Source organism: Neoarius graeffei, chromosome 6, assembly GCF_027579695.1.
Source record: "Neoarius graeffei isolate fNeoGra1 chromosome 6, fNeoGra1.pri, whole genome shotgun sequence".
Taxonomy (NCBI): Eukaryota; Metazoa; Chordata; class Actinopteri; order Siluriformes; family Ariidae; genus Neoarius; species Neoarius graeffei.
In genome coordinates this window covers 20778455-20805327 of record NC_083574.1, presented here as the reverse complement: position 1 = coordinate 20805327, position 26873 = coordinate 20778455, and the positions used below count along the sequence as shown (strand labels likewise).

The following is a 26873-nucleotide window of genomic DNA, read 5'->3' as shown; positions in this document are numbered from 1 at the left end:
AAAAACAGAATTGTACCACAAAAACACTAACTTATGTTGATGGACAATGCAGCTTAGTTTTTCCAGATGTGCACCAACCAACGATAAAAAATAGTGACATGATCGTGAATTAATAATAAGCATCTCCTCCCATTTTTTATGGTCCAAAGTGACCACAGTCTGTTTCTTTGGTTTCTACTGTCTCACGAGACAGAGGCTTGTGAATTCATAGGTCAAAGTAACTGGTTCATGTTCTGTGTATGTTCCCCTTCAGTAAACTGGCTTTTCCATTTCTTCTAATAGTTGTGTTAGCTGAAAAGACAACAAAAAAAAAGCATACTTTTCTGGTGTCCTTATCATCATAGCAAGAGGTCAAATATCATAAATGCTACTGCTAAACCATAAATGTTGGCACCTGTTCCTAGCATATAATTTTTTTCTAGCTTGTGCTTGGATTGTACAAATTTATTTGCTTACTTTTACCATGTCTGTCAATCTGCAAAAATCAGCACATTTAAACTTAAGTATTGATATACACACTTTGAAAAATAACAACTCTTGTCAACTGTCTTAGAAAAAGGGCAAATTTATTTAAAGCACTTAACCCCTACATAGAAAAATATGATTGATTTAAGTCAATAATAAATAGAGTACCTCTCACAGGCCCCGCTGACATGTACAATAGTACAATCAATATCCAGTTTCACAATACAGCAAAGGCACAGGCATGTACTGCAGACATGTACTGCAGTGTTTGCAGTAGTGGAGGGTGCATGATGTGAGATAGATGAACTGTAATGAGCCAGTGATGTACCTCCCACATTTTCCCCACCAAACAGTTAGCATTACTTTCATAGGGTTTCCACAATCATATTTTGTAACTGTATTACAGTTTGACATATACAGTACTTTCCAGGATTTTAGCAATGACCATTAGTAAATAATACAATTTAATTCAACAGTTGAGGGGTCATTTGATGGTCCCTGGTGTGGATCACTCATAGTATTTGATAGATATATTCTTATTTAAACATTTTGTTAAATGTATAGTGGTCAGAGTCAGTTTGAGATAAAAGCTGTTGAGATGCTACAGTGCTGGATATGGAATATGCATGCCAAAACATGACAATTAAGTGACAGTCCTAAATGCAGCAATAACACACATGTCCAGACAACCTGTCATGCCTAATGGAAAGCAAATAAGCCAATATCCTCACTCAAGTTATGTGTCTCCATCAAGCATTCGTTCTCTCACTCACCTAAAGTACTCCGTTTGCAGAAATGAAAAAATAATGTGACATCTTTTTGTTCTCATAATCTTAAAATCAAAACATATTTTAAGTCAAAACCCATACCGTAGTTCATTGGCCATATCATTTAAAAAGAAACCAAAACCATAAATATCTTAAATAGTGAGGGATTCATAAGGCTTCATCTCTTCTTCCAGTTGTGATGCCCTGTCCAAAATAAAAGAGGCTTTACACAGTTCACGTCTTTTCTCCAACTCTACTTAAATCCCCAAATAAGCTGTTTATACTTCGCCGAGAGAAAGCCCTGATTGTCAAAAAAATACCTTGATCAAGATCTCTTTTGTGTTTAAGCAAGTAGTTAGCCAGACCTTTAAGAATAAACATACAGTAGACTTCAATTAACACTGCTAAACAACAGTAGCCATCTTGTTTTGGGTTTCACTCAGTCTTAATTTGACATAACTGGGGATAGTGCTGACATCACTGTTTTGAGTCTTGAATGTGACAACTATGTTCAAAAACAAGGTTTAAAGCTCCAGTCAGTCTGATCTGCGTCCAGTAGATCTCATAGAAATGCAGATATATGAAAGGATAGTTAAACACATTGGACACATCAACATGTCTGAGAGCAGCATGCGGCCAATAGGCCTCCAGGAACAGATTAGAGGTGTCCCTGCTGTGCATGGACATACCCTAAGGGCTGAATTCAAATGTTCCTCTGAGCAGTGAGGTACTTCAGAGCAGCAGCACCATACTTTCTGGAGAGATCTTGATGGAACTCATCCTTCAGAGTCGTCAAGCAGAACCGGTAACTCAGACTGGAGCGAAACTTTGAAATGTCAAAACTGGGCGCATGGGGCATGTGGATCATGAAGGCATTTGGTAATACCATCAGGTCATATTCCTGTTTGAGAACCAAGAGTGCTCTGTAACTAATTTGACCAACAGCCAACAAGGATTCATGTGGACTCTTAAACTGGCAATGCAACTTTAAAGACAACTTACCAGTGCATCAAGTTCCATGATGTGGGAGACTTTGTTCCAGCCAAAGCCCACAAATCTCTGGTCATACTCAGGGCAATCTTGCCTGACCACCACGTAGGGCTCAAAGTCTGCCTCCCACTCCACCTTGTAAGGTGTAGTGGCAGTCCTCCATTTGGCATAGTTGGTTGGTGCGTGTCCCTTGGTCCAAACATGGTACCTGCCAGTCAGAAGATAACCAAACATTATTCATTCATTCATCTTCAGTAACTGCTTTATTTTGGTCAGGGTCACAGTGAATCTGGAGTCTATCCTGGTAACACTTGGCACATAGTGAGATAATTCATCCTGGATTGGATGTCAGTCCACCTAAAACACACACACACACACACACACACACACACACACACACACACACACACACACCCCGAGGGGCAATTTAGCATAGGCAATCTGCCTACCTGCATGCTTTTGGACAGTGGGAGGAAACTGGAGACCCTGTGTGAACACGTAGAGGAACTCCACACAGACAGTGACCCAAGCACAGTATCAAACCAGGAACCCTTATGCCCTTATGTGCTTGAATTTAAAGATGCATACTGGATGTAACCAAATCCAAATACTTTATTTAGAATAAACATATAATATAAATTTCATAGAGCATCCGATATGAAGCTTGCAGGACAAAGAAAGACCTATTAGGTCATTCCTTCATCCTTGTCCAGGGTATACCCTGCCTCTTGCCCATAGTCAGCTGGGATAGGCTCCAGCTTGCCTGCGACCCTGTACAGGATAAGCAGCTACAGATAGTGAGTATATATATATATATATATATATATATATATATATATATATATATAGGGCGGCACGGTGGTGTAGTGGTTAGCGCTGTCGCCTCACAGCAAGAAGGTCCTGGGTTCGAGCCCCGGGGCCGGCGAGGGCCTTTCTGTGTGGAGTTTGCATGTTCTCCCCGTGTCCGCGTGGGTTTCCTCCGGGTGCTCCGGTTTCCCCCACAGTCCAAAGACATGCAGGTTAGGTCAACCGGTGACTCTAAATTGACCGTAGGTGTGAATGTGAGTGTGAATGGTTGTCTGTGTCTATGTGTCAGCCCTGCGATGACCTGGCGACTTGTCCAGGGTGTACCCCGCCTTTCGCCCGTAGTCAGCTGGGATAGGCTCCAGCTTGCCTGCGACCCTGTAGAAGGATAAAGCGGCTAGAGATAATGAGATGAGATGAGATATATATATATATATATATAAACAAACTTTCTTGTTTATGTCATGCCCACTACTGGTTTAAATCTAAATAAAGCTATGGATGACTTCAACTTTCAGTACTATGGCCAGTTAAGACTACTGCTGGTCAATATACCTGAAAGTATAGAGAGTCCCCATGTCTAGCATGGATAGCAGTTCAGCTTTGGATTTTGGAAAGGACAGGCGATATCTCAGAGTCTCAAAGGCTGGCACCACCAGAGCCTTTTTGGTGTTGGCCATGTCCAACTGGACAATGGTTTTTCTAAAAAAGACAATTGAAACAGACAAATTAGTAATGCAAGATGGTATTTTTGTTACTAGCATGGTATAGCAAAGCTATAGAACACTGTTCAATTAAGAACCTGAAAAAAAGGGTTCCTCGAAGTTCTACTTGGAATGTTTTGTGAATCAGGAACCCTCTTCGGTAAGAAATCTTTACTGACTCACCTGAGGTAATCATACAGTCCGTACATAGGGAGGAAATCTATGTCGGTCAGAAAGACGTAAGGGGTTTTGGCATTACGGAGAGCCACATTGCGAACCAGATTAACAGGGTAGAACTGGCCCTCTTTGTAGACAATGTGGTATCCCACGTTCTTGCGGTTTTTGAGGACCTCAGAGGCCTGTGCATAGCGTAAGAACTGCTGAGCCTCGGCATCCGACATATAGAGTGCCAAACTGATGGGTCCCTCCCAGTGTTTACAGATGGCCTCCAGCATCTGCAGTCTGCACAGAAACAAACATTACAGCTATGGAATGAATTATGCCAGACAGATTGTCAGTGTGGATTAGCTGCTTTTTAAGCTGAGCCAGAAAATAGCAACTTCTAAAACCTCCAAATCCAATCACAACCCTTTTAAGAGTGCCTTAGAAAATGTTGTACTCTAATCAAACCTTAACAACTCATGTGAATCCATGTAAGAGTATAAACACTGAGCTCTGTCAGAGCCTTTCTCACCTGTCCATTGACAGTTGGGCCACCAGAGTGACGTCCGCATCATCCTCGGACGATGTGTATTCATACTCCAAGAAATAAAGGTGTAAGCGGTGCACCATGATTCGCTCACGCCTGAAATCATAGCACTGGTCATCCTCATCCAGCTCCTCTAGTGCTTTCTGAAGCTGGAAGACAGGAGTTCAAACAAAATTTTTGACGGTGTTTAATGTCAACTCAATGATGAATGTGGATGAATGTGAGTGAATGCAGTTAAAAGGATAACCAATGGCTTAAAATATTGTATGAGATTTATTTTTGTGTAATTTGTTTGGTGAATTATCTAATTTTCCTCTTTTAATGAACAAGTTGGTATAATTTCATTAATGGCAATCACAGCACATACTGCATAGTGTATGTGGAGGTTGTGTTCTGTTCCTTCATTTAGATCAGGAACTACTTAATATGGTACACCTTGCCTGTAAGGTTAGTGATGGTTAAGGTTGGCGGAATGACATGGTGTTAGATAAGGAGGTCATGTATCATGTTGTTGAGTTGTCAGTTGTCTTATGGGTGTGGCGGACATTAAAGTGAATTGAGTGAGCAGAAAAGCTGTCCCCATGTTTTCCCTTCTCCGATGACCTGAAGTGAACTTTTAAAAGCAACCTAGAGAAAGGCGTGTTACACTGCTGGCAGCGGGTTTGTGGAGTGCTTGTCTCTGGAGTTTTGACTTTTGGCAGGGATTATCAAGCTACTGTAACTGCCTGTGAGTACCAAGACAGGCATTGTGGATATTTTTTTTTTGTTTGTTTGCTGCTCTCCATGGAGCTTTTCACGCCTCTTCATGCCACTGAGGGATCATCGCATGGTACAGTTGTTCATGCTACTCTGGATTATGGACTTGCCTAGCTCACCAAAGCTGAGGCCGTTAAGTTGCGTACGCCCATTTTGAACTCGCAGTGTACTTTTAAAATCATGCCGGGTGGTAGCTGTAATTAACCATGGCCAGTCAGAATAATTTTTGGAACGAACTGCCCCTTCATCCTGGCTCAAACCATGTTATTTCACAATATTGAAAAGGAGATTTTTTGCATGTTTTCATAGGAGATTGAAAAGAAGACTTTTCAAAATGGTGCAGACATTTTGAAGTGGCTGTAGAGGCTACCTCTAATTATGACAAAGACAGTCCGGCTAATCTGCTGCTGACACACCTGAGTGGGACTGCTTTTAGTTACCGGGATAGCCTATCTGATGATACAAAATCTGACTATACTGCAGTGAAAGAAAAACTGAAAGCTGGTTTTGGACAGATTGCTTATCTGTCTACATTTCAAAGTTATGTCAATGCACACCCTTGCCTGCCTGGTGAGGCCCTCCCAGTATTTGCTGCTGAAATTAACTGTCTAGTGGAGAAAGCTTTTCCCCACATATGGACAAAATGCTAAAGATGGAGGAAAATTCAGATGCTTCATTGCAGGAATTGAGCCTTATCTGCAGCTGCATTGTCATGAACAGGGTGTAACAACACTCGAGTCTGCTCTTAAATTTGCACTACAGATTGAGACAGCACATCATGCTAGCAAACACTCTGCAGTGTTTTTCTCAAGTACCTGTTTCACCTATTGTTCCTCCCTTTGCACCAACTCACCTTCTTGCATCTTCTACCTCTCTCGGTGTCCACTCTGCCACCTCAGATGACCTCCAGAAAATGCAAAGGACACTGGAGAAACTTTCAGAAAGAGTTGACCAGTTACTGCTAGAGGCGCAAAGCCAGCTACGAAATACATGACACAGCTCATCTCATTACAGATTTCATCAGTGGAGCCCCACTCCTGATTGTGGACGAGGCCGCAGTCAGTACTATTCTTCAGACAGAAGCAACTATAGAGACTCTTCTTATGACAGATATTCAGCCCAAGATAGCTCCTACAGATCTCCCAGGCATGTAAGAGACTGGTATAACAGACAAGGTTCTCACACATGTTTTGGATCCTCTAAGTGCCATGCACGTGGCTACAGCCCATAACCCAGGGACTATGCCAAGTGTGGCCACTCTCCTGAGCACCATAAGGACAGACATCCCTCTCATCGATCTCCAAGTCCTGGATATATATGGTTCCATTCTCCTTATCACATCGACAAAGTAAGCTACAAGTAGTTGACAATGAGGGCCAATTGCCAGCTACAGACTTTACTCAGACCCATCAGGACATTAATGCCCCACCTACTGACTTTACCAGAGACTGTTTACCTGAGATTGATGTGTCAAAAAGATGTGTGTCAGTTGTGATTGAGGACACTGTTGTGCATGATTTTGTTGACACTGGAGCAGACATTTCGATTATCAGTGAGGATTTTAAGATTTCTACCACTGCTCTTCACAAAAAGCCCATTGTAAAGCAATTTGTTCCTCTCACTGGTGTCACATGTGATCCTTTGGACTTAAATTGACTAAGATTGAGCCAACTAAGTCTTGCTCACAAGCCAATGACACATGGAAGGACACACCTAGTCATACACAAAATTACAACTAGCTGTGACACTCCCATCTCACAACGAGTCTATCACACTTCTCCTTCCATAAAAGCAGAAATCCACCATTAGGTGGAGGAGCTTAAAGCTCAGGATCTCACTGAGGACAGTACAAGCCCCTGGACCAACCCAGTGGTCATGGTGAAAAAGAAAGATAGCACATATCGATTTTATGTCAATTTCAGAAAACTGAAATCCGTTACCATAACTGATGCACATCCTCTTTCGAGAGTCGCTGATAATTTGGATGCACTATCTGGCTCTCAGTTTTACTCCACCATGTACATGTCAAGTGAATACTGGCAAGTTGAACTGAATCCTGCAGACAGACCCAAAACAGCATTTCCAACAGGTGATGGTCTTTACCAATTCAAAGTGATGCCCATGGGTCTAAAGAACTCACCGCCTACTTTTCAGAAGCTAATGGAGCTTTTTCTGAGCGGTCTCCATTGGACAACATGTGTCATTTAGCTTGGTGACATCATTTGTATGGGACGGGACATTGATGATCATCTTCAAAGCCTGACAGACATTCCCATATGATTCAGACAAGCAGATTTGAAATTGAATTCAAAGAAATGTGAGTTCTACAAATCTGCAGTCAAGTATATGGGACACTTTATTTCACGTGATAGACTGGCACTGGACCCTGTTAACAGCCAGTATACATGTGAGTGGTCTGTCCCAAGATCACCTCCTGATGTACGAGCATTTCTGGGATTGTGTTCTTATTAAAGACATTTTGTGCACAAGTATGCATTGTCTGAGTCTGTGAAGTATCCTCTTCACAGACTCAGACAAAAACAGGCGCCATTTGAATGGACCACAGAGTGCTCAACTGCATTCCTGACACTGAAACGTGCACTAATTTCCCCTCTCTCAGGTTCAAAAAGGGAAAGAATGGGTTATAGCATATGTAAGTCATATTCTGACCTGCACAGAAAAGAAGTGGTCCACATATGACAAAGAAATTAGGGCCATTGTCTGGTCTGTCAGACACTTCAGACTCTACTTGAGTTGTAATCCATTTACAATCATCACAGATCACCATCCACTCCTCAGTCTATGGAAACTAAATGTCACACACAACTCCACAGGATGATGAGGTTGTTGGGCTTTGGAGTTGGATTCATATCAATGGACAGTAATACATAAGGAAGGAAAGAAATGCACAAACGCTGATGCTACGTCACGGATTCCCCTCTCACAACAAGACCCAGCGGTCCCAGGAGAAACAACGCTTCCATCCCAGGACAACTTCTCCTTGCCTATTAAACTGGAAACACTGCAACCAGTTACAGAGTTGCACAATCCGACAGTGCAGCCTTCTTCAGTCATCAGCACAACAACTCAGGTTTTATTCCAACACACACTTTCTGATCAAAGTAATGACATGGTGGCTGAACAACTTTCAGACCCCATTCTCTCAGAAGTATACAGATGGGTACAGAACAACAAATGACCTTACTTCAGACCAAGGGTGTTTCTTGCTATTGAAAAGACCAGGGGCTAAGTCAAGTTTTCCTGGGGCTTGTATTTTTAAGGGAGATTGGCATAGATAGATTGGCGAGGTTATATCTAACATTACATAAAATATTATCAACCACACATTCAAAGGTTATAACATCTTTATTAGTGATTTTTGCACTGCTCTTTTTACAACCCCGATTCCAAAAAAGTTGGGACAAAGTACAAATTGTAAATAAAAACGGAATGCAATGATGTGGAAGTTTCAAAATTCCATATTTTATTCAGAACAGAACATAGATGACAGATCAAATGTTTACACTGAGAAAATGTATCATTTAAAGAGAAAAATTAGGTGATTTTTAAATTTCATGACAACAACACATCTCAAAAAAGTTGGGACAAGGCCATGTTTACCACTGTGAGACATCCCCTTTTCTCTTTACAACAGTCTGTAAACGTCTGGGGACTGAGGAGACAAGTTGCTCAAGTTTAGGGATAGGAATGTTAACCCATTCTTGTCTAACGTAGGATTCTAGTTGCTCAACTGTCTTAGGTCTTTTTTGTCGTATCTTCCATTTTATGATGTGCCAAATATTTTTTATGGGTGAAAGATCTGGACTGCAGGCTGGCCAGTTCAGTACCCGGACCCTTCTTCTACGCAGCCATGATGCTGTAATTGATGCAGTATGTGGTTTGGCATTGTCATGTTGGAAAATGCAAGGTCTTCCCTGAAAGAGACGTCGTCTGGATGGGAGCATATGCTGCTCTAGAACCTGGATATACCTTTCAGCATTGATGGTGTCTTTCCAGATGTGTAAGCTGCCCATGCCACACGCACTAATGCAACCCCATACCATCAGAGATGCAGGCTTCTGAACTGAGCGCTGATAACAACTTGGGTCGTCCTTCTCCTCTTTAGTCCGAATGACACGGCGTCCCTGATTTCCATAAAGAACTTCAAATTTTGATTTGTCTGACCACAGAACAGTTTTCCACTTTGCCACAGTCCATTTTAAATGAGCCTTGGCCCAGAGAAGATGTCTGCGCTTCTGGATCGTGTTTAGATACGGCTTCTTCTTTGAACTATAGAGTTTTAGCTGGCAACGGCAGATGGCACGGTGAATTGTGTTCACAGATAATGTTCTGTGGAAATATTCCTGAGCCCATTTTGTGATTTCCAATACAGAAGCATGCCTGTATGTGATGCAGTGCCGTCTAAGGGCCCGAAGATCACGGGCACCCGGTATGGTTTTCCGGCTTTGACCCTTACGCACAGAGATTCTTCCAGATTCTCTGAATCTTTTGACGATATTATGCACTGTAGATGATATGTTCAAACTCTTTGCAATTTTACACTGTCGAACTCCTTTCTGATATTGCTGCACTATTTGTCAGCGCAGAATTAGGGGGATTGGTGATCCTCTTCCCATCTTTACTTCTGAGAGCCGCTGCCACTCCAAGATGCTCTTTTTATACCCAGTCATGTTAATGACCTATTGCCAATTGACCTAATGAGTTGCAATTTGGTCCTCCAGCTGTTCCTTTTTTGTACCTTTAACTTTTCCAGCCTCTTATTGCCCCTGTCCCAACTTTTTTGAGATGTGTTGCTGTCATGAAATTTCAAATGAGCCAATATTTGGCATGAAATTTCAAAATGTCTCACTTTCGACATTTGATATGTCGTCTATGTTCTATTGTGAATACAATATCAGTTTTTGAGATTTGTAAATTATTGAATTGTTTTTATTTACAATTTGTACTTTGTCCCAACTTTTTTGGAATCGGGGTTGTAAATTTATGTACTTCGTTTCAGTTTCTGTCTCCTAATTATTAAGTTATCATCAACATCCATAATGTCGCAGGAAACTGAGATATGTGTCAATTGAATATTAATAGGACCATAAAGACTAATTCTAAGCTACATTATTATATTACAACATTCAAAATCCCAGATGACAGCCCATCTCACAAGACTATGATCATATAAATATGTCTTCTAAGTTTCTCTCACACACATACACTCATAAATACAATTTTCTTCAATGCATCCAGGCTCAGTTGACTGCAGCAGCTCATTTGTGGTGTCTGGACAACACCAATTTATGTTGACATTAATATTAAATAGGGGGGCTACTTTATCACTATATGTGACTAATATGCCAAAGCTACAGTAGTGCTTGAAAGTTTGTGAACCCTTTAGAATGATCTATATTTCTGCATAAATATGAACTAAAACATCATCAGATTTTCACACAAGTCCTAAAAATAGATAAAGAGAACCCAGTAAAACAAATGAGACAAAAATATTATACTTGGTCATTTATTTATTGAGGAAAATGATCCAATATTACATATCTGTGAGTGGCAAAAGTATGTGAACCTCTAGGATTAGCAGTTACTTTGAAGGTGAAATTAGAGTCAGGTGTTTTCAATCAATGGGATGACAATCAGGTGTGAGTAGGCACCCTGTTTTATTGAAAGAACAGGGATCTATCAAAGTCTGATCTTCACAACACATGTTTGTGGAAGTGTATCATGGCATGAACAAAGGAGATTTCTGAGGACCTCAGAAAAAGCGTTGTTGATGCTCATCAGGCTGGAAAAGCTTATAAAACCATCTCGAAAGAGTTTGGACTCCACCAATCCACAGTCAGATAGATTGTGTACAAATGGAGGAAATTCAAGACCATTGTTACCCTCCCCAGGAGTGGTCGACCAACAAAGATCACTCCAAGAGTGAGGCGTGTAATAGTCGGTGAGGTCACAAAGCACCCCAGGGTAATTTCTAAACAACTGAAGGCCTCGCTCACATTGGCTAATGTTAATGTTCATGAGTCCACAATCAGGAGAACACTGAACAACAATGGTGTGCATGGCAGGGTTGCAAGGAGAAAGCCACTGCTCTCCAAAAAGAACATGGCTGCTCATCTGCAATTTGCTAAAGATCACGTGGACAAGCCAGAAGGCTATTGGAAAAATGTTTTGTAGACAGATGAGACCAAAATAGAACTTTTTGGTTTAAATGAGAAGTGTTGTTTGGAGAAAGGAAAACACTGCATTCCAGCATAAGAACCTTATCCCACCTGTGAAACATGATGGTGGTAGTATCATGGTTTGGGCCTGTTTTGCTGCATCTGGGCCAGGACAGCTTGGCATCATTGATGGAACAATGAATTCTGGATTATACCAGCAAATTCTAAAGGAAAATGTCAGGACATCTGTCCATGAACTGAATCTCAAGAGAAGTTGGGTCATGCAGCAAGACAACGACCCTAAGCACACAAGTCGTTCTACCAAAGAATGGTTAAAGAAGAATAAAGTTAATGTTTTGGAATGGCCAAGTCAAAGTCCTGACTTTAATCCAATCGAAATGTTGTGTAAGGACCTCAAGCGAGCAGTTCATGTGAGGAAACCCACCAACATCCCAGAGTTGAAGCTGTTCTGTACGGAGGAATGGGCTAAAATTCCTCCAAGCCATAGTGCAGAACTGATCAACAGTTACCGGAAATGTTTAGTTGCAGTTATTGCTGCACAAGGGGGTCACACCAGATACTGAAAGCAAAGGTTCACATACTTTTGCCACCCACAGATATGTAATATTGGATCATTTTCCTCAATAAATAAATGACCAAGTATAATATTTTTGTTTCATTTGTTTAACTGGGTTCTCTTTATCTACTTTTAGGACTTGTATGAAAATCTGATGATGTTTTAGGTCATATTTATGCAGAAATGTATAGAAAATTCTAAAGGGTTCACAAACTTTCAAGCACCACTGTATATAGCAATGGTATGGTCAACTGGCTGGTTCTGCATAGGCCACATGTAGCATTAAAACATATGATTAAATTATGTCATGACAACTATTGGTATCTATATGAAAACAAATTGTTGTTGACCTGATAAATAAACTTAGTCGGGGCAAACAGACCACCACTGTAGATATTCATTAAATCACTCAAACTTTTGAGCTCACCTGGCACACTAATCATACAACCCCTACACTGTAAATTCAACATAACCAGGCTACACGGAGCGGTTTTTGTGCATCAACATAATTCGATAGATTAGATTGTTGATACATTCTATATATACACCCACGGTCAGTGACTTACAATCTGTTTTCATCTTGAAAAATCCAACAATCGTGGATTGATTTTTTGAAGTCATCTTCCAACCAGTTCTGAATGAATTAATGAATTGCCTTTATTGTCATTGTAAATGTATATAACGAAATTAAAATTGCCACGCTATAGTGCAAACATTGAAACACAAGACACTGAAGACGGGGCAGAAAAAAGATATAAAATGAGAACCGTGTTCCTAGAAATTGAATTAAATAATCTGTATCAAAATAAAGTGCAGGTGCATAGCAGCATGAATGAATTGTATACTTATTTGTGCTTGTTATTATTTAAAGTGCAAATTGCTTTGGGGGGAAAAAAAAGTCTCTGAATCTGGAGGTGCGTGCTTTGGCCGACTTATAACACCTGCCAGAGGGTAACAGTTCAAAGAGGTGGTGGCCGGGGTGTGTGGAGTCCTTAATGATGTTGGTAGTTCTGCTGACGTAGTGTGACGTGGCAATATCCTCCAGAGAGGGCAGTGGGCAGCCTGTTATTTTCTCTGCTGACTTCACCACTCCCTGGAGCACTTTCTTCTTTGCAGCAGAGCAGCCTGTATACCATACCATACCATTATGCAGTAGGTTAGCAGGCTCTCTATGGTCACCTGGTAAAAGGCCACCAACAACTTCCTTTCCGTGTTGTGCCTCCTAAGCACTCTCAGGAAATGCAGTCTTTGCTGTGCTCTCTTGATGTTTGGCTGTGCTCTCTTGATGTTTATGTTTCTTGATGTTATTCTTCTGCTGGCAGTTACCAAAATTTTTAATGCGCGCTGTGCAGTGCTCGATTATGTCCCCTCCCCCTCCATCTTTGGATGCTGCAAGTCAAGTTCTGATCTGTTTCAGTCAGTTGTTTTCTATTAATCTCTTACATTTTTTGAGGGCAAAAATACCCAGGGCTAGGCTCAAAATACCTGGGGCTATAGCCCCGAGTGATAGGGCCTAACGACGCCACTGCCTCAGACATGTAAAAGGGAAAATCCAAAGAAAACTCTGGTGATAATTCCCTAAACTTGAACCTGCTTTGTCGAAAGGCTCACACAGCACCAGGAAAGTCAATTGCCACTTGTGTATCAGGTGCTGATTTCCACCACAATGATCAGAGACTGAACGTTCTTTATGGCAATCCCTGTTCTGGTCATTACAGCACTTATCACACATTCAAGAAAGCTATCACTATGTGCTCTTGGCCAGGCCAAGATCTGATATTGATGACCTTTTTGCTGGGTGTCACACATGTGAAGCTTACAGAAAACCTGTACCACAACACAGAGCTCCCATGCAATCCATACCGGCAGAGAGACCATTCCAGTTTGTGTGCACAGATATTACTGAGCTCCCATTCACCTCACAAGGACCTAAGTATGTTCTGGTACTACAAGATGATTTTACAAAGTATGTTAATGCTTTTCCTATGTCTGATCAGAAAGCTGTTATAGTAGCACAACTACTTTGTGAGAGATATGTTCCTGAACATGGAGTTCCAGAAGAACCGTTTTCAGATGAGGGACAACAATCCATCCATACATTATCCATAACCGCTTATCCTCTGGAGGGTCACGGGCAAGCTGGAGCCTATCCCAGCTGACTATGGGCGAGAGGTGGGGTACCCTGGAGAAGTCGCCAAATCATTGCAGGACTGACACATAGAGACAAACAACAATTCACACTCACGTTCACACCTACGGTCAATTTAGAGCCACCAATTAACCCAACCTGCATGTCTTTGGACTATGGGGGTAAATGGAGCACCCAGAGGAAACCCATGCAGACACGGGGAGAACATGCAAACTCCACACAGAAAGACCCCCGTTGGCCACTGGGATCAAACCCAGAACCTTCTTGCTGTGAGGTGACAGTGCTAACTACTACACTACTGTGCCGAGAGACAACAATATGAATCAGAAATCATTCAAACAATGTCAGAGACTAAACATTAAAAAGAAAAGAACCTCACCATACCAGCCCTGTGGAAATGGGATGATTGAGAGATTTTTTTTTTTTTTTTTTTTTTTTTTAATATTTTTATTAGGATTTTTTTTTTTCATACAAACAAGAACATTACACAATTCAAAAAAAAAAAAAATAAAAATTGATAACGAGATTCTATTATGAAATAATTAAAATATTAAAGCTACACAGTACAAATAAAACCAAAAGGGGGAAAAAAAAAAAAAAAAAAAAAAAAAAAAGGGAACGAGAGGGTCCGTCAGTTAGGGGGCAGAGACTGGAGAGAGTGGAAGAATGTAAGAAAGGGAAGCCACTTGTTATAAAATTTAGCAGAGTTACCGTTCACTGAATATCTGATCTTTTCCAACTTTAGAAAAGACATGACGTCACTGAGCCACTGACGACTCGAGGGAGCTTTAGTCGACTTCCAGTGGAGTAGAAGGTGGCGTCTTGCCAGTAAGGAAGTAAAAGCTAAAATATCCAATTGATGAGAGGTAAACCGGTTATGGTCCTCTGGGAGCCCGAATATAGCAACATGGGGGGAGACTTTTATGGTCACTGATAGTATTTTAGACATGGTATCAAAATAATTCAACCAGAAGCAAGAGAGTAGCGGACAAGAGTAGAACATATGGGTTAAATTGCAGGATGAGGCATGACATTTGTCGCATTTGTCAGCAATACTGGGATAGATTTGAGACAATCGAGCTTTGGAAAAATGGACTCTAAACAGTACTTTAAACTGTATAAGTGTGAGACGAGCACAGGATGAGCTTGTGTGAATTTTCTTAAGAGCAGTGTCCCACCAGTCATCCTCCAAGTTTAGATCCAGTTCATCTTCCCAGGCAGTCTTAACTTTAGTAACTGGCGAGCAATCAAAAGAAAGAAGTTCGTTATAAACTTTAGAAATAAATGATTTTTGAAGTGGATCGCGGTTTAAAAACACCTCCCAGTGTAGAGTAGGCGGTAAGGAAGGAAAAACTGGAAACAAAGCTTTAGCGCAGTGTCTAATTTGAAAGTATCGAAAGAGATGAGAAGGTGGGAGATGAAATTCTTTTGAGAGATCTATAAAGCTGCGAAAAATACCATCCTTGTAAAGGTCTTTAAAACATTTCAGGCCTTTATTATGCCATGCAAGAAAGGTTGAATCTGTAAACGGAGGTTGAAATAAATTATTCTTCAGTAAAGGAGCTAATGTAGACGCTGACTTAAATTTGAAGTGCTTCCTAAATTGATACCAAATTTTAAGTGTGGAGAGAACCACTTGATTATTTGTAAAGCCAGAGGGGTTAGATGGAATAGAAGAGGTAAGTAAAGCAGGTAAGGAGGATGAAACACATGACTGTGCCTCCAAGTTGCACCATGGCAGATTGGTAGATTTGAACCAAAATGAAATTTTATGAATATGTGCCGCCCAATAATACAGTTGGAAATTCGGAAGTGTCAATCCACCATTGAATTTACATCTCTGAAGTATGGATTTACGGATCCTGGGAGCCTTTCCACACCATAAGAAATCAGAAATAGTTTGATCAATTGTTTTAAAAAACTGCTTTGGCAGGAAAAGTGGGAGACAATGGAACAAAAATAGAAATTTGGGCAAAATGTTCATTTTAACTGCGTGAATTCTTCCAATTAACGAGAGAGGCAAGCTTCTCCATCTTTGGAAGTCAGATTTAATTTTAGACATTAAAGGTAAAAAATTAGCAGAAAAAAGTGACTTTAACGTTCTAGTAACGCTGATCCCAAGATACCTAAAGCCAGACAGATTCATCTTAAAAGGGATATCTGACTGTGTAAGCTGTGATGCTGAAGCATTAATAGGATAGCATTCACTTTTAGAGATATTCACTTTATAGCCTGAGAATGATCCAAATCTCTGGAAAGCAGATAAAATTGTGGGAATGGAAAGGACAGGATCTGAGACATATAACAATAAATCATCAGCATAAAGTGACAACTTAAATTCTGTGCCCAATCGTGAGATCCCTCTAAAAGTTGAGGAGGACCTCAGAAAGATTGACAAGGGCTCTATAGCTAGTGCGAACAATAGAGGAGATAGGGGACACCCCTGTCTGGTACCACGGGTTAGAGTAAAAAAACTGGATTGGATGCCATTAGTGGAGATGCTTGCTTGTGGAGATGTATAAAGGAGACGTATCCATGAAATGAACCCATTTCCCAGTCCAAATTTCTTTAGTATAGTAAATAAATAGTCCCATTCAACCCTGTCGAAAGCTTTTTCTGCATCAACCGAGATTACTGCTTCGGGTGTTGTTGTGGTAGTTTTAGAATAAATAATATTTAGGAGTGTGCGGACATTAAAAAATAACTGCCGCCCCTTAACAAATCCAGTTTGCTCATGTGAGACAATAGTTGGTACAATGTTTTCCAGGCGACAGGCCAAAGCTTTAGCAAGGATCTTAGCATCTACATTTATTAATGAGAGAGGTCTGTATGAGCTGCAGAGATTTGGATCCTTATCTTTTTTTAAGAGGAGACTTATGGAGGCTTGCCTTAAAGTGGGAGGGAGAGTGCCATGTTCCAGTGATTCTTTATAAAGAGCATGCAGTAAAGGGAGCAGTTTTTCCTGAAATCTCTTAAAAAATTCAACTGGGAATCCATCAGGGCCAGGAGCTTTGTTATTTTGCATGCTACTCACAGCGAGAGTGATTTCTTCTACCGTTAATGGGGAGTCAAGTTTTTTAGCAGCATCTAAGCTTAACACAGGAAAATTGAGGCTATCCAGGAATGAATTCACTTCAGTGGTGTCAGGTGAAGATTCAGATGTATATAAAGAGGAGTAAAATGAGTGAAAAACAGAATTAATGGTAATGGGATCCTTATGCAATGAGCCAGATGAATCTTTTATCTGAGGGATCATACGTGAGGCTGCCTGGCGACGTAGTTGATGAGCCAGGAGCCGACTTGCCTTGTCGCCATGTTCATAATATGTGGAGCGTGATCGTAAGAGAAGTCGCTCTGCATCACTAGTGGTAATGAGATCAAATTCAGTCTGTAAATCAACACGTTGTTTAAGTAAACTGGGAGAGGGGCAAGTAGCGAGTTGTTGGTCCAATTTGGCGATATTAATGATTGAGAGATTTAACAGGACTTTAAAAGAACAGTTGGCTAAACTAATTCATCAGAATGGTGGTGAATGGGACCACTATTTGCCAGTAGTGGTTCTCTCCTTTAACTCTACTCCACATTCTAGCACTGGATACTCACCTTATATTCTTGCTCATGGTAGAGAACCACATGTTCCAGCTAGTGTGACTCTCCCTACACCAGTGGTATCACAGACTCCACAGAACTATGGCTCAGAACTGGTGAAGTGGCTTGACACAGTTTTTCAGGCTCTCATCATGAGAAGCAGAGACTCAAGCGTGAGTACTACTTCAGCAAACATGTTAAGTTTAAACCCTATCAGTGTTGAGATCTGATATAGCCGGATGAGCCCACTACACAGAGACAAAACTTGACCCTAACTGGACTGGACCTTATAGAGTTGCCTCATCTGATGAGAAGGGACTCATATACAGACTCTTGGATTTGAGACATCCTCAAGCTGGATTAAAATTTGTTCACTATGATTGACTGAAACCTTATCAGTCCACTTGGGATACAGCTTCAGTACCACTGAACCAACCTGTTCCCCAACAGCTTATGGACACTCTCCCCAGGAATGGATCATTATCTGGTTCAATCCCCATCAACTTTGGAACACCTGACAGGCTTCTGAAGAAGAAGAAGAAGAAGCCTTTATTTCTCACACATACACTCAAGCACAGACTTAAGTACACTCTGCATTTAACCCATCTAAGGCAGTGAACACACACATGCACACACAAGTAAGCAATGAGCACACACACATACCCAGAGCAGTGGGCAGCTATGCTACAGTGCCCGAGGAACAGTTGGGGGTTAGGTACCTTGCTCAAGAGCACTTCAGCCCAACCTCAGGCCATGTCTGCTCCATGTCTTTGAACTGTGGGGGAAACTGGAGCACCCAGAGGAAACCCACGCAGACACAGGGAGAACATGCCTCCATTGGCCGCTGGGCTCGAACCCAGAACCTTCTTGCTGTGAGGCAACAGTGCTAACCACTACACCACTGTGCCGCCTAACCTCTGCCCCTGCCGACCTCTGCCTCCCCTTCTGTTCCCCTGCTGCAGAGACCTTCAGGATGGGTCTCACGAGTCTAGCCACATCACACCCAACAGACTGACATGACTCTTGCAGTGCCTGATGGGACATATTCTGGTGGCCCACAAATAAATCATTCAGGGCAGGTTGTTCAGAGACCACAGCGACTCTTGCTGTGAGCAACCCTCTTTTACTCAAAGGACAGATAGGAACTCATTATGAACATTTATTGGGACACTGGACATTTAGTTGTTGATACTTGAGGTTTACAGTAAACATGTGCAAATGGAGAGTATTTGAAAACACAGGTGAACACACAAAATGCACACACACACACACACACACACACACACACACACACACACACACAAGTTGCTGAAATGTGGAATGTTAATATATTGTATGTTATATATGCTTTATACTGTATTTTCATTATTCAGGTATTTCATGGGTTTGAAGTGGTAGTGTTTTCCTGCATGTCTAATGGTCGTGGAATGTAAAAGCATATGGTACAGTTTGGGGGCATTTATGGCAAAATAAGCTCAATGGTTATTTTCATTCATGTACCCATTATTATGTTTTCCTATTTGCCCAACAGTTATTGAGTACTTAATTTCTTTTCTGTATTTCAGTTTGGGGCTGAGATTTATTTTTCAGCACCTTTGAAAGGAGGACATTTCATGTGAACAGAGGGAAGAATGTAAGATGAGATTTATTTTTGTGTAATTTGTTTGGTGAATTTTCTAATGTTCCTCTTTTAATGAATGAGTTGGTATAATTTCATTAATGGCAATTACAGCACATACTGCATATGTAGAGGTTGTGTTCTGTTCCTTCATGTAGATCAGGAACTACTTAATATGGTATGCCTTGCCTGTAAGGTTAGTGATGGTTAAGGTTGGTGGAATGATATGGTATAAAGTAAGGAGGTCATGTATCACATTGGAATGATATATGCTGACCTTGCCTGTAAAGTTAGTGATGGTTAAGGTTGGTGGAATGACATGGTGTAAGGTAAGGAGGCCATGTATCACGCTGAGTTGTCAGTTGTCCTACGGGTGTGGCAGACATTAAGTGAATCGAGTGAGCAGAAAAGCTGTCCCTGTGTTTTCTCTTCTCCCACGACTGGAAGTTAACTTTTAAAAGCAGTCTAGAAAAAGCCGCATTACAATATTAAGAGTTCCTTAAAATGCATGATAAGTGGCTCTTATTCAGTTCGTATTATGACAAAACCAACATATCATAATTGCAAATTCGTAAAAATATGCATGAACCATCTTATGAAAAGTTACTAGGGTTGTCATTACAACCCTAGTAACTTTTCATAAGATGGTTCATGCATATTTTTACGAATTTGCAATTATGATATTGTGGCAGCGGGGGCGTAGTCAAGCGCCGGTCTGTGACAGGAGGGCGGAGTCAGGGAAGGTAAGTGGCAGAATCACTACACCTGACGTCAATTAACCTGTGTTTGTGTGTGTCTTCCCAGTGACCGCGCCCTATTTAAAGAGGGAGAGCTGAGAGCAGAGGGGAGCTCATCCCTGAACAAGACGCCAGTCGTGTGTGTGTCTATTCGAGTTAAAAATTGTTAAACTGAAAAGTGTAGCAATAAACGCTATTTTGAACCTGATCTCTGTCCTGTTGTCCTCTGTGCTCCACCCACCAATACTGAACCGCTACAGTGGTGCCGAAACCCGGGATGTGGAGCACCAACGCCGAACCGCCCCATGGAGTCTTCCCCGTTCGCCGACCTGGTCCACGCCCTCGCCACAGCCCAGCAAAGCCAGCACCAGGCACTAGTCACGCTCCGTAAGGAGCAGGAGCAGTGCTTCGAGGCCCTGGTGTTGGCCCAGCAAGAGGACCGACAGGCGTTCCGGCACCTCCTCGCGTCGGCGAGGACAACCGACGCTTCCACCGCGGGCCCGTCCTCCCTCACCCTGACAAAGATGGGTCCGCAGGATGACCCCGAGGCTTTCATCACGCTCTTTGGGCAAGTCGCGGAGACCTCGGGGTGGCCAATGGATCAGCGCGCGGCGCGCCTCCTCCCCCTGCTAACGGGAGAGGCACAGGTGGCCGTGCTACAGCTCCCCGCTGACCGCCGGCTGGCCTACGCGGCCCTTCGCTGGGCCATCCTCCAGCGTGTGGGGCGCACCCCCGAACAGCAGCGCCAGCGCTTCCGCGCTCTGCGCTTGGAGGAAGTCGGCCGGCCGTTCGCGTTTGGCCAGCAACTCCAGGACACCTGCTGGCGGTGGCTGAGGGCAAACAACCGCGACGCCGAGGAGATCGATGATCACGTGGTGCTGGAGCAGTTCATCACGCGCTTGCCGACAGGAACCGCGGAGTGGGTCCAGTGCCACCGCCCGGCGTCGCTGGATCAGGCCATCGAGCTGGCATGAGGACCATTTGGCGGCTGTTCTGGCGGCAGGACAGCAGACCGCCTCTTCTCTTCTCTCCTCTTCTCTCTCCCTCTCTCCTCCTGTGTCCCGTCCTCGCCCCATTCCCCCACCGCGGAGGTGGGGGCCGGCACCACCCCAGCTGGCCCGCCGCACCCGCGGTGCCCTCCCGTTTATCCCTTCTGTGTCTGTCTCTCCCCCACCTCAGGTGAGTGAGCCCCAGAACACCGGTGCAGAGAGGAAGCCCGGGCCGGTTTGCTGGCGCTGCGGGGAACCGGGCCACCTCCAACAGCAGTGCACGGCAATGGATGTGGGCGCGGTGGTTCGGATCCCCGACGCGCCAGAAGCCGTCCTCGATCGGGCCGGAGCGTATCGCATACCGGTGAGTATCCAAGGGGATACATATCAGGCGTTGGTGGATTCTGGTTGTAATCAGACCTCAATTCACCAAAGCCTGGTGCAAAACGAGCCATTGGGGAGAGCACAGGGGGTGAAGGTGTTGTGTGTGCATGGGGACGTTCACAGCTACCCTTTGGTGTCAGTCCACATTTTTTTCCGAGGGGAAAAATTTATAGTGAAGGCGGCGGTTAATCCTCGCCTTACCCACTCTTTAATTTTGGGGACTGATTGGCCGGGATTTCGGGGTTTAATGACACGCTTAGTAGAGAGTGGGTCCTGCCATTTAACAGGGAGAGGTCCCGGTGTCGCTTTGGCGGGAGCAGCTGTCACAGAGCCGTCTACGTCATCTCCGCGTCAGAGTGAGGAGCCACCGGCCCCTCCTCTCTCTATTGGGGAATCCCTCGCAGATTTCCCATTAGAGCAGTCGCGAGACGAGACTCTGCGATATGCGTTTGACCAAGTGAGAGTAATCGATGGTCAAACGCTCCAGCCGAACGCCACCCCGTCCTTCCCCTACTTCGCGATTATGAAGGATAGGTTATACCGAGTGACACAGGACACTCAAACTAGAGAGCGAGTCACACAGCTTTTAATTCCAAAGAGCCGCCGGGAATTGGTATTCCAGGCGGCTCACTTTAATCCCATGGCTGGACACTTAGGGCAGGAGAAGACACTAGCCCGAATAATGGCCCGATTCTATTGGCCGGGGATTCGCGGCGATGTCCGTAGGTGGTGTACGGCGTGCCGCGAATGCCAGTTAGTAAATCCAGCGGCCATTCCAAAAGCGCCTTTGCGCCCTTTACCATTAATTGAGACCCCGTTCGAAAGGATTGGGATGGATCTCGTCAGGCCATTAGATCGGTCAGCACGAGGGTACCGCTTTATATTAGTTCTGGTGGACTATGCAATGTGATACCCGGAAGCAGTGCCTCTGCGCAATATCTCAGCATGCAGTATTGCGGAGGCGCTCTTCCGCGTTATCTCCCGAGTTGGAATCCCGAAAGAGATTCTGACTGATCAAGGCACCACATTTATGTCATGGACACTGCGCGAACTGTATGGATTATTGGGGATTAAGCCGATCCGCACCAGCGTGTATCACCCACAAATGGACGGTTTAGTGGAACGATTCAATCGCACCCTCAAGAACATCATTAAAAAATTCGTAAGTGAGGACGCACGTAATTGGGATAAGTGGCTTGAGCCCTTGTTGTTTTCAGTGCGAGAGGTTCCCCAAGCCTCCACAGGGTTCTCCCCGTTCGAATTATTATATGGGCGTAAGCCGCGCGGCATTCTAGATGTGCTGCAGGAAAATTGGGAGGAGGGACCTTCACAAAGTAAGAACGAAATTCAATATGTTATGGACTTGCGCGCAAAACTCCACACGCTCACCCACCTAACCCAGGAGAATTTGCGGCAGGCCCAAGAACGGCGAGCCCACCTGAATTCCGCCTTAGGGAATTCACACCGGGAGATAAGGTACTCGTACTGTTGCCCACATCGAGCTCCAAATTGATCGCCAAGTGGCAAGGACCCTTTGAGGTCACACGGCGAGTCGGGGACATCGACTACGAGGTGAGGCGAACGGACAGGGGTGGGGCGCTACAGATTTACCACCTCAATCTGCTTAAACTCTGGAATGAGGAGGTCCCCGTGGCGTTGGTGTCGGTGGTTCCAGAGAAGGCGGAGCTGGAGGTTCAAAAAAGGGCATTGGCATCACGTACCTCTCCGGTCCCCTGTGGAGACCACCTCTCCCCGACCCAACTCACAGAGGTCGCCCAGTTGCAGACCGAGTTTTCGGATGTGTTCTCGCCCCTGCCCGGCCGCACTAACCTCATAGAGCACCACATAGAGATGCCCCCGGGGGTGGTAGTGCGTAGCCGCCCTTAAAGGCTACCCGAACACAAAAAAAAGGTGGTTCGAACTTGAGACCATGCTCAAAATGGGCATCGTCGAGGAGTCCCACAGTGACTGGAGCAGCCCGGTGGTCTTGGTACCCAAGGCAGACGAGTCGGTCCGGTTCTGTGTGGACTATAGAAAAGTCAACGCAGTGTCTAAATTTGACGCGTACCCAATGCCTCGTATTGATGAGTTGCTCGATCGACTCGGCACTGCTCGCTTTTATTCGACACTGGATTTGACGAAGGGATATTGGCAGATCCCCTTGACTCCACTATCACGAGAGAAAACGGCCTTTTCCACACCGTTTGGTTTACACCAATGTCACACTTCCGTTTGGGCTGTTTGGGGCACCCGCTATGTTTCAGCGACTGATGGACAGGGTCCTCCGCCCCCACGCCACCTATGCGGCCGCTTATCTCGATGACATCATCGTCTATAGCAATGACTGGCCGAGGCACCTTGAACATCTAAGGGCCGTCCTTAAGTTGCTGAGGCGAGCGGGCCTCACAGCCAACCAGAAGAAGTGTGCGATTGGGCGGGTGGAAGTACGATATCTGGGCTTCCACTTGGGCAACGGGCAGGTGCGTCCCCAAATTAACAAGACCGCAGCAATTGCGGCCTGCCCGAGGCCCAAGACCAAAAAGGGGGTGAGACAGTTCCTGGGGCTGGCTGGCTATTATCGGAGGTTTATACCTAATTATTCGGACGTCACCAGCCCGCTGACTGATCTCACTATAAAGGGGGCACCAGATCTGGTCCAGTGGACAGAGCAATGCCAGCAGGCTTTTTCTGAGGTAAAGGCTGCACTGTGTGGGGGGCCACTTTTACACTCCCCTGACTTTTCTCTCCCCTTTATGTTGCAGACCGACGCGTCGGACAGAGGGCTGGGGGCAGTTTTGTCCCAGGAGGTGGAGGGGGAGGACTGCCCCATCCTGTATATCAGCAGGAAGCTGTCGGTGCGTGAGGGGCGCTACAGCACCATAGAGAGTGTCTGGCCATCAAGTGGGCGGTCCTCGCCCTCCGGTACTACCTGCTGGGGCGCCCTTTCACCCTCTGTTCAGACCACGCGCCCCTCCAGTGGCTCCACCGCATGAAGGATGCCAACGCGCGGATCACCCGTTGGTATCTGGCACTCCAACCCTTTAATTTCAAGGTGGTCCACAGGCCGGGGGCGCAGATGGTCGTGGCGGACTTCCTCTCCCGTCAAGGGGGGGGGGGAGTCGGCTGCAGGCCGGACGACTGCCCGGCCTGAGTCGGGCGGTGGGGGTATGTGGAAGTGGGGGCGTGGTCAAGCGCCGGTCTGTGACAGGAGGGCGGAGTCAGGGAAGATAAGTGGCAGAATCACTACACCTGACGTCAATTAACCTGTGTTTGTGTGCGTCTTCCCAGTGACCACACCCTATTTAAAGAGGGAGAGCTGAGAGCAGAGGGGAGCTCATCCCTGAACAAGACGCCAGTCGTGTGTGTGTCTATTCAAGTTAAAAATTGTTAAACTGAAAAGTGTAGCAATAAACGCTATTTTGAACCTGATCTCTGTCCTGCCGTCGTCTGTGCTCCACCCACCAATACTGAACCGCTACAGATATGTTGGTTTCATCATAATACAAACTGAATAAGGGCCACTTATCATGCATTCTAAGGAACTGTTAATATTGTAACATAGCTTTTTGACTTTCAGACCAAGATCTTTCATGTTTTGTCTTATCAACTTCATTTCATTTGTTAATATACATCCGTTCCTGTGTTTCAGGCCTGTAACACATTTCAAAAGGTTGGGACGGGGCAATTTAGGGCTAGTAATGAGGAAAAACAATTAAAAATAATGTGAATTGAAACAGGTCATGTCAACAGTTGTAATCATGATTTGGTACAAAAGCAGTATCCAAGAAAGGCCTAGCGTTTGAGGAGCAAATATGGGCCGAGGATCTCCAGTTTGCCAACAAATGTATGAGAATATTACAAAGGTGCAAAGGGATCTGGATATTTCACCCTCTATGATGCATATCATCATTAAATGATGCAAGTAATCTGGAGTAATTTTGGTGCATAAAGGGCAAGGGCGCAAGCCTAAGTGGAACACCCGTGATCTCTGATCTCTCAGATGGCACTGCATCAAGAACCATCATTCATCTATAGCTGATATAACCACATGGGCTCGGGATTACTTTGGCAAACCCTTGTTAAGCACTACAATACAGCCACAAATCCCAGTTAAAACTCTTCTGTCCAAAAAGGAAGCCATATTTTAACTGTGCTTTCAAGAGGACATCATTTCCAGGGATATTTCAACAAGACAATGCAAAACCAGAGGGTGTCTGTCCCCTCTGTTCCCAAAAGAGAATGTGTGGCAATTTTTGAAATGAAAAATATGACAACAATAACCCCGTACTGTTGCACACCTTAACACCTGTTTCCAGGAAGAATGGGACAAAATAACACCTGAAATGCTTCATCATTTGGTGTCTTCTGTTCCTAAACATCTTTTAAATGTTGTGAGAAGGAATGGTAACATTATAAAGTGGTAAATGATTTACTGTCTCAACATTTTTTGAAATATGTTGCAAGAATAAAAACTGAAATAAGTGCTATTTTGAAAACAAAACAAAAAACAACAATAAAATTCATGAGGTAAAACATCAAATAATATGCTCTGTCTTGTTTTGAGTGCAATACAGATCAAAGCTTATGTACAAATCATTGTTTTCAGTTTTCATTTCAATTTCAACATACCATCGCAACCTTTACAGATTTGGGGTTGTATTATTATTTAAATGTGTACAATGATGTTTGGCCTATTTATTGCAGCTAATGCAGGCTATTTATTAGAGCTTTTTATTCCTAATAGACTGCATTAAGTCTACTGACATCACTTATGGTGATGTGCTTTTCAGTTTTTTAGGTTTTGTATATGAGACCAGTCAAATAGGCGAATGACTATAATAACTAAATAATAAATGCTATTTTTTAACTAGGTTTAAAAGACTGACAGATATTTTTCTTATTAATGATGCAAACTTTGAAGAAGAGTGGGTTTAGATCAACTCACCTGTGTGCTCTCAGAGGTGGCCTGACTTGGACACCCAAAGAGTTCTCTCCGGAGAAGATTCCCATCATACTCCAGGAAGGTCAAGTAAAGATTCCGGAAAAATTCCACATGCTTGTTTTTGACTCGCAGTTTTTTTGGAGAATTCCAGTGAATCACCTGTACAACAGTCACATTCATTTTCTTCATCTTTATTCTCAATAAGCATGTAAATACCTTACAAATATCAACAAAACTTTACATTAGGCGGTAGTTATACAAAACTATACCCACAAATATAATGTAAATAATGAGGATGTTGTACTATTACAGCTGGATTACAGCAGTATGCCTTATTTAAATGTGCACATTTAGTTTTAGCTTGGGTATACATGCAAGATTTTCTTTCTGATATGAATATAAAATGTAACTTTTTTATATTATATACACTTATAATTGAACAATTCCTATGTAGTTTGAGGGCAGCACGGGGGTGTAGAGGTTAGCACTGTTGCCTCACAGCAAGAAGGTTCTAG

The 26873-nt window shown here is 43.6% G+C and overlaps 1 protein-coding gene across 7 annotated transcripts in view; it reads right to left on the bottom strand.

The window, feature by feature from the left end:
• Nucleotides 1-549: 549 nt before the first annotated feature.
• Nucleotides 550-26873, bottom strand: part of large2 (LARGE xylosyl- and glucuronyltransferase 2) — a 292118-nt gene continuing 265794 nt past the window's right edge. For 6 of the 7 annotated variants that reach the window (XM_060923414.1, XM_060923412.1, XM_060923417.1 and 3 more), the window contains 6 exons: nucleotides 26362-26517; nucleotides 4425-4588; nucleotides 3914-4192; nucleotides 3582-3728; nucleotides 2235-2430; nucleotides 550-2133 (listed from right to left, as the gene is read on the bottom strand). In XM_060923414.1, the coding sequence (XP_060779397.1) occupies nucleotides 1936-2133; nucleotides 2235-2430; nucleotides 3582-3728; nucleotides 3914-4192; nucleotides 4425-4588; nucleotides 26362-26517 (1140 nt within the window). In that variant the 3' untranslated portion in view covers nucleotides 550-1935. Of the gene's footprint in view, nucleotides 2134-2234; nucleotides 2431-2452; nucleotides 2580-3581; nucleotides 3729-3913; nucleotides 4193-4424; nucleotides 4589-26361; nucleotides 26518-26873 lie in introns of those variants that run through there. The other variant, XM_060923418.1, reaches the window with a different exon arrangement.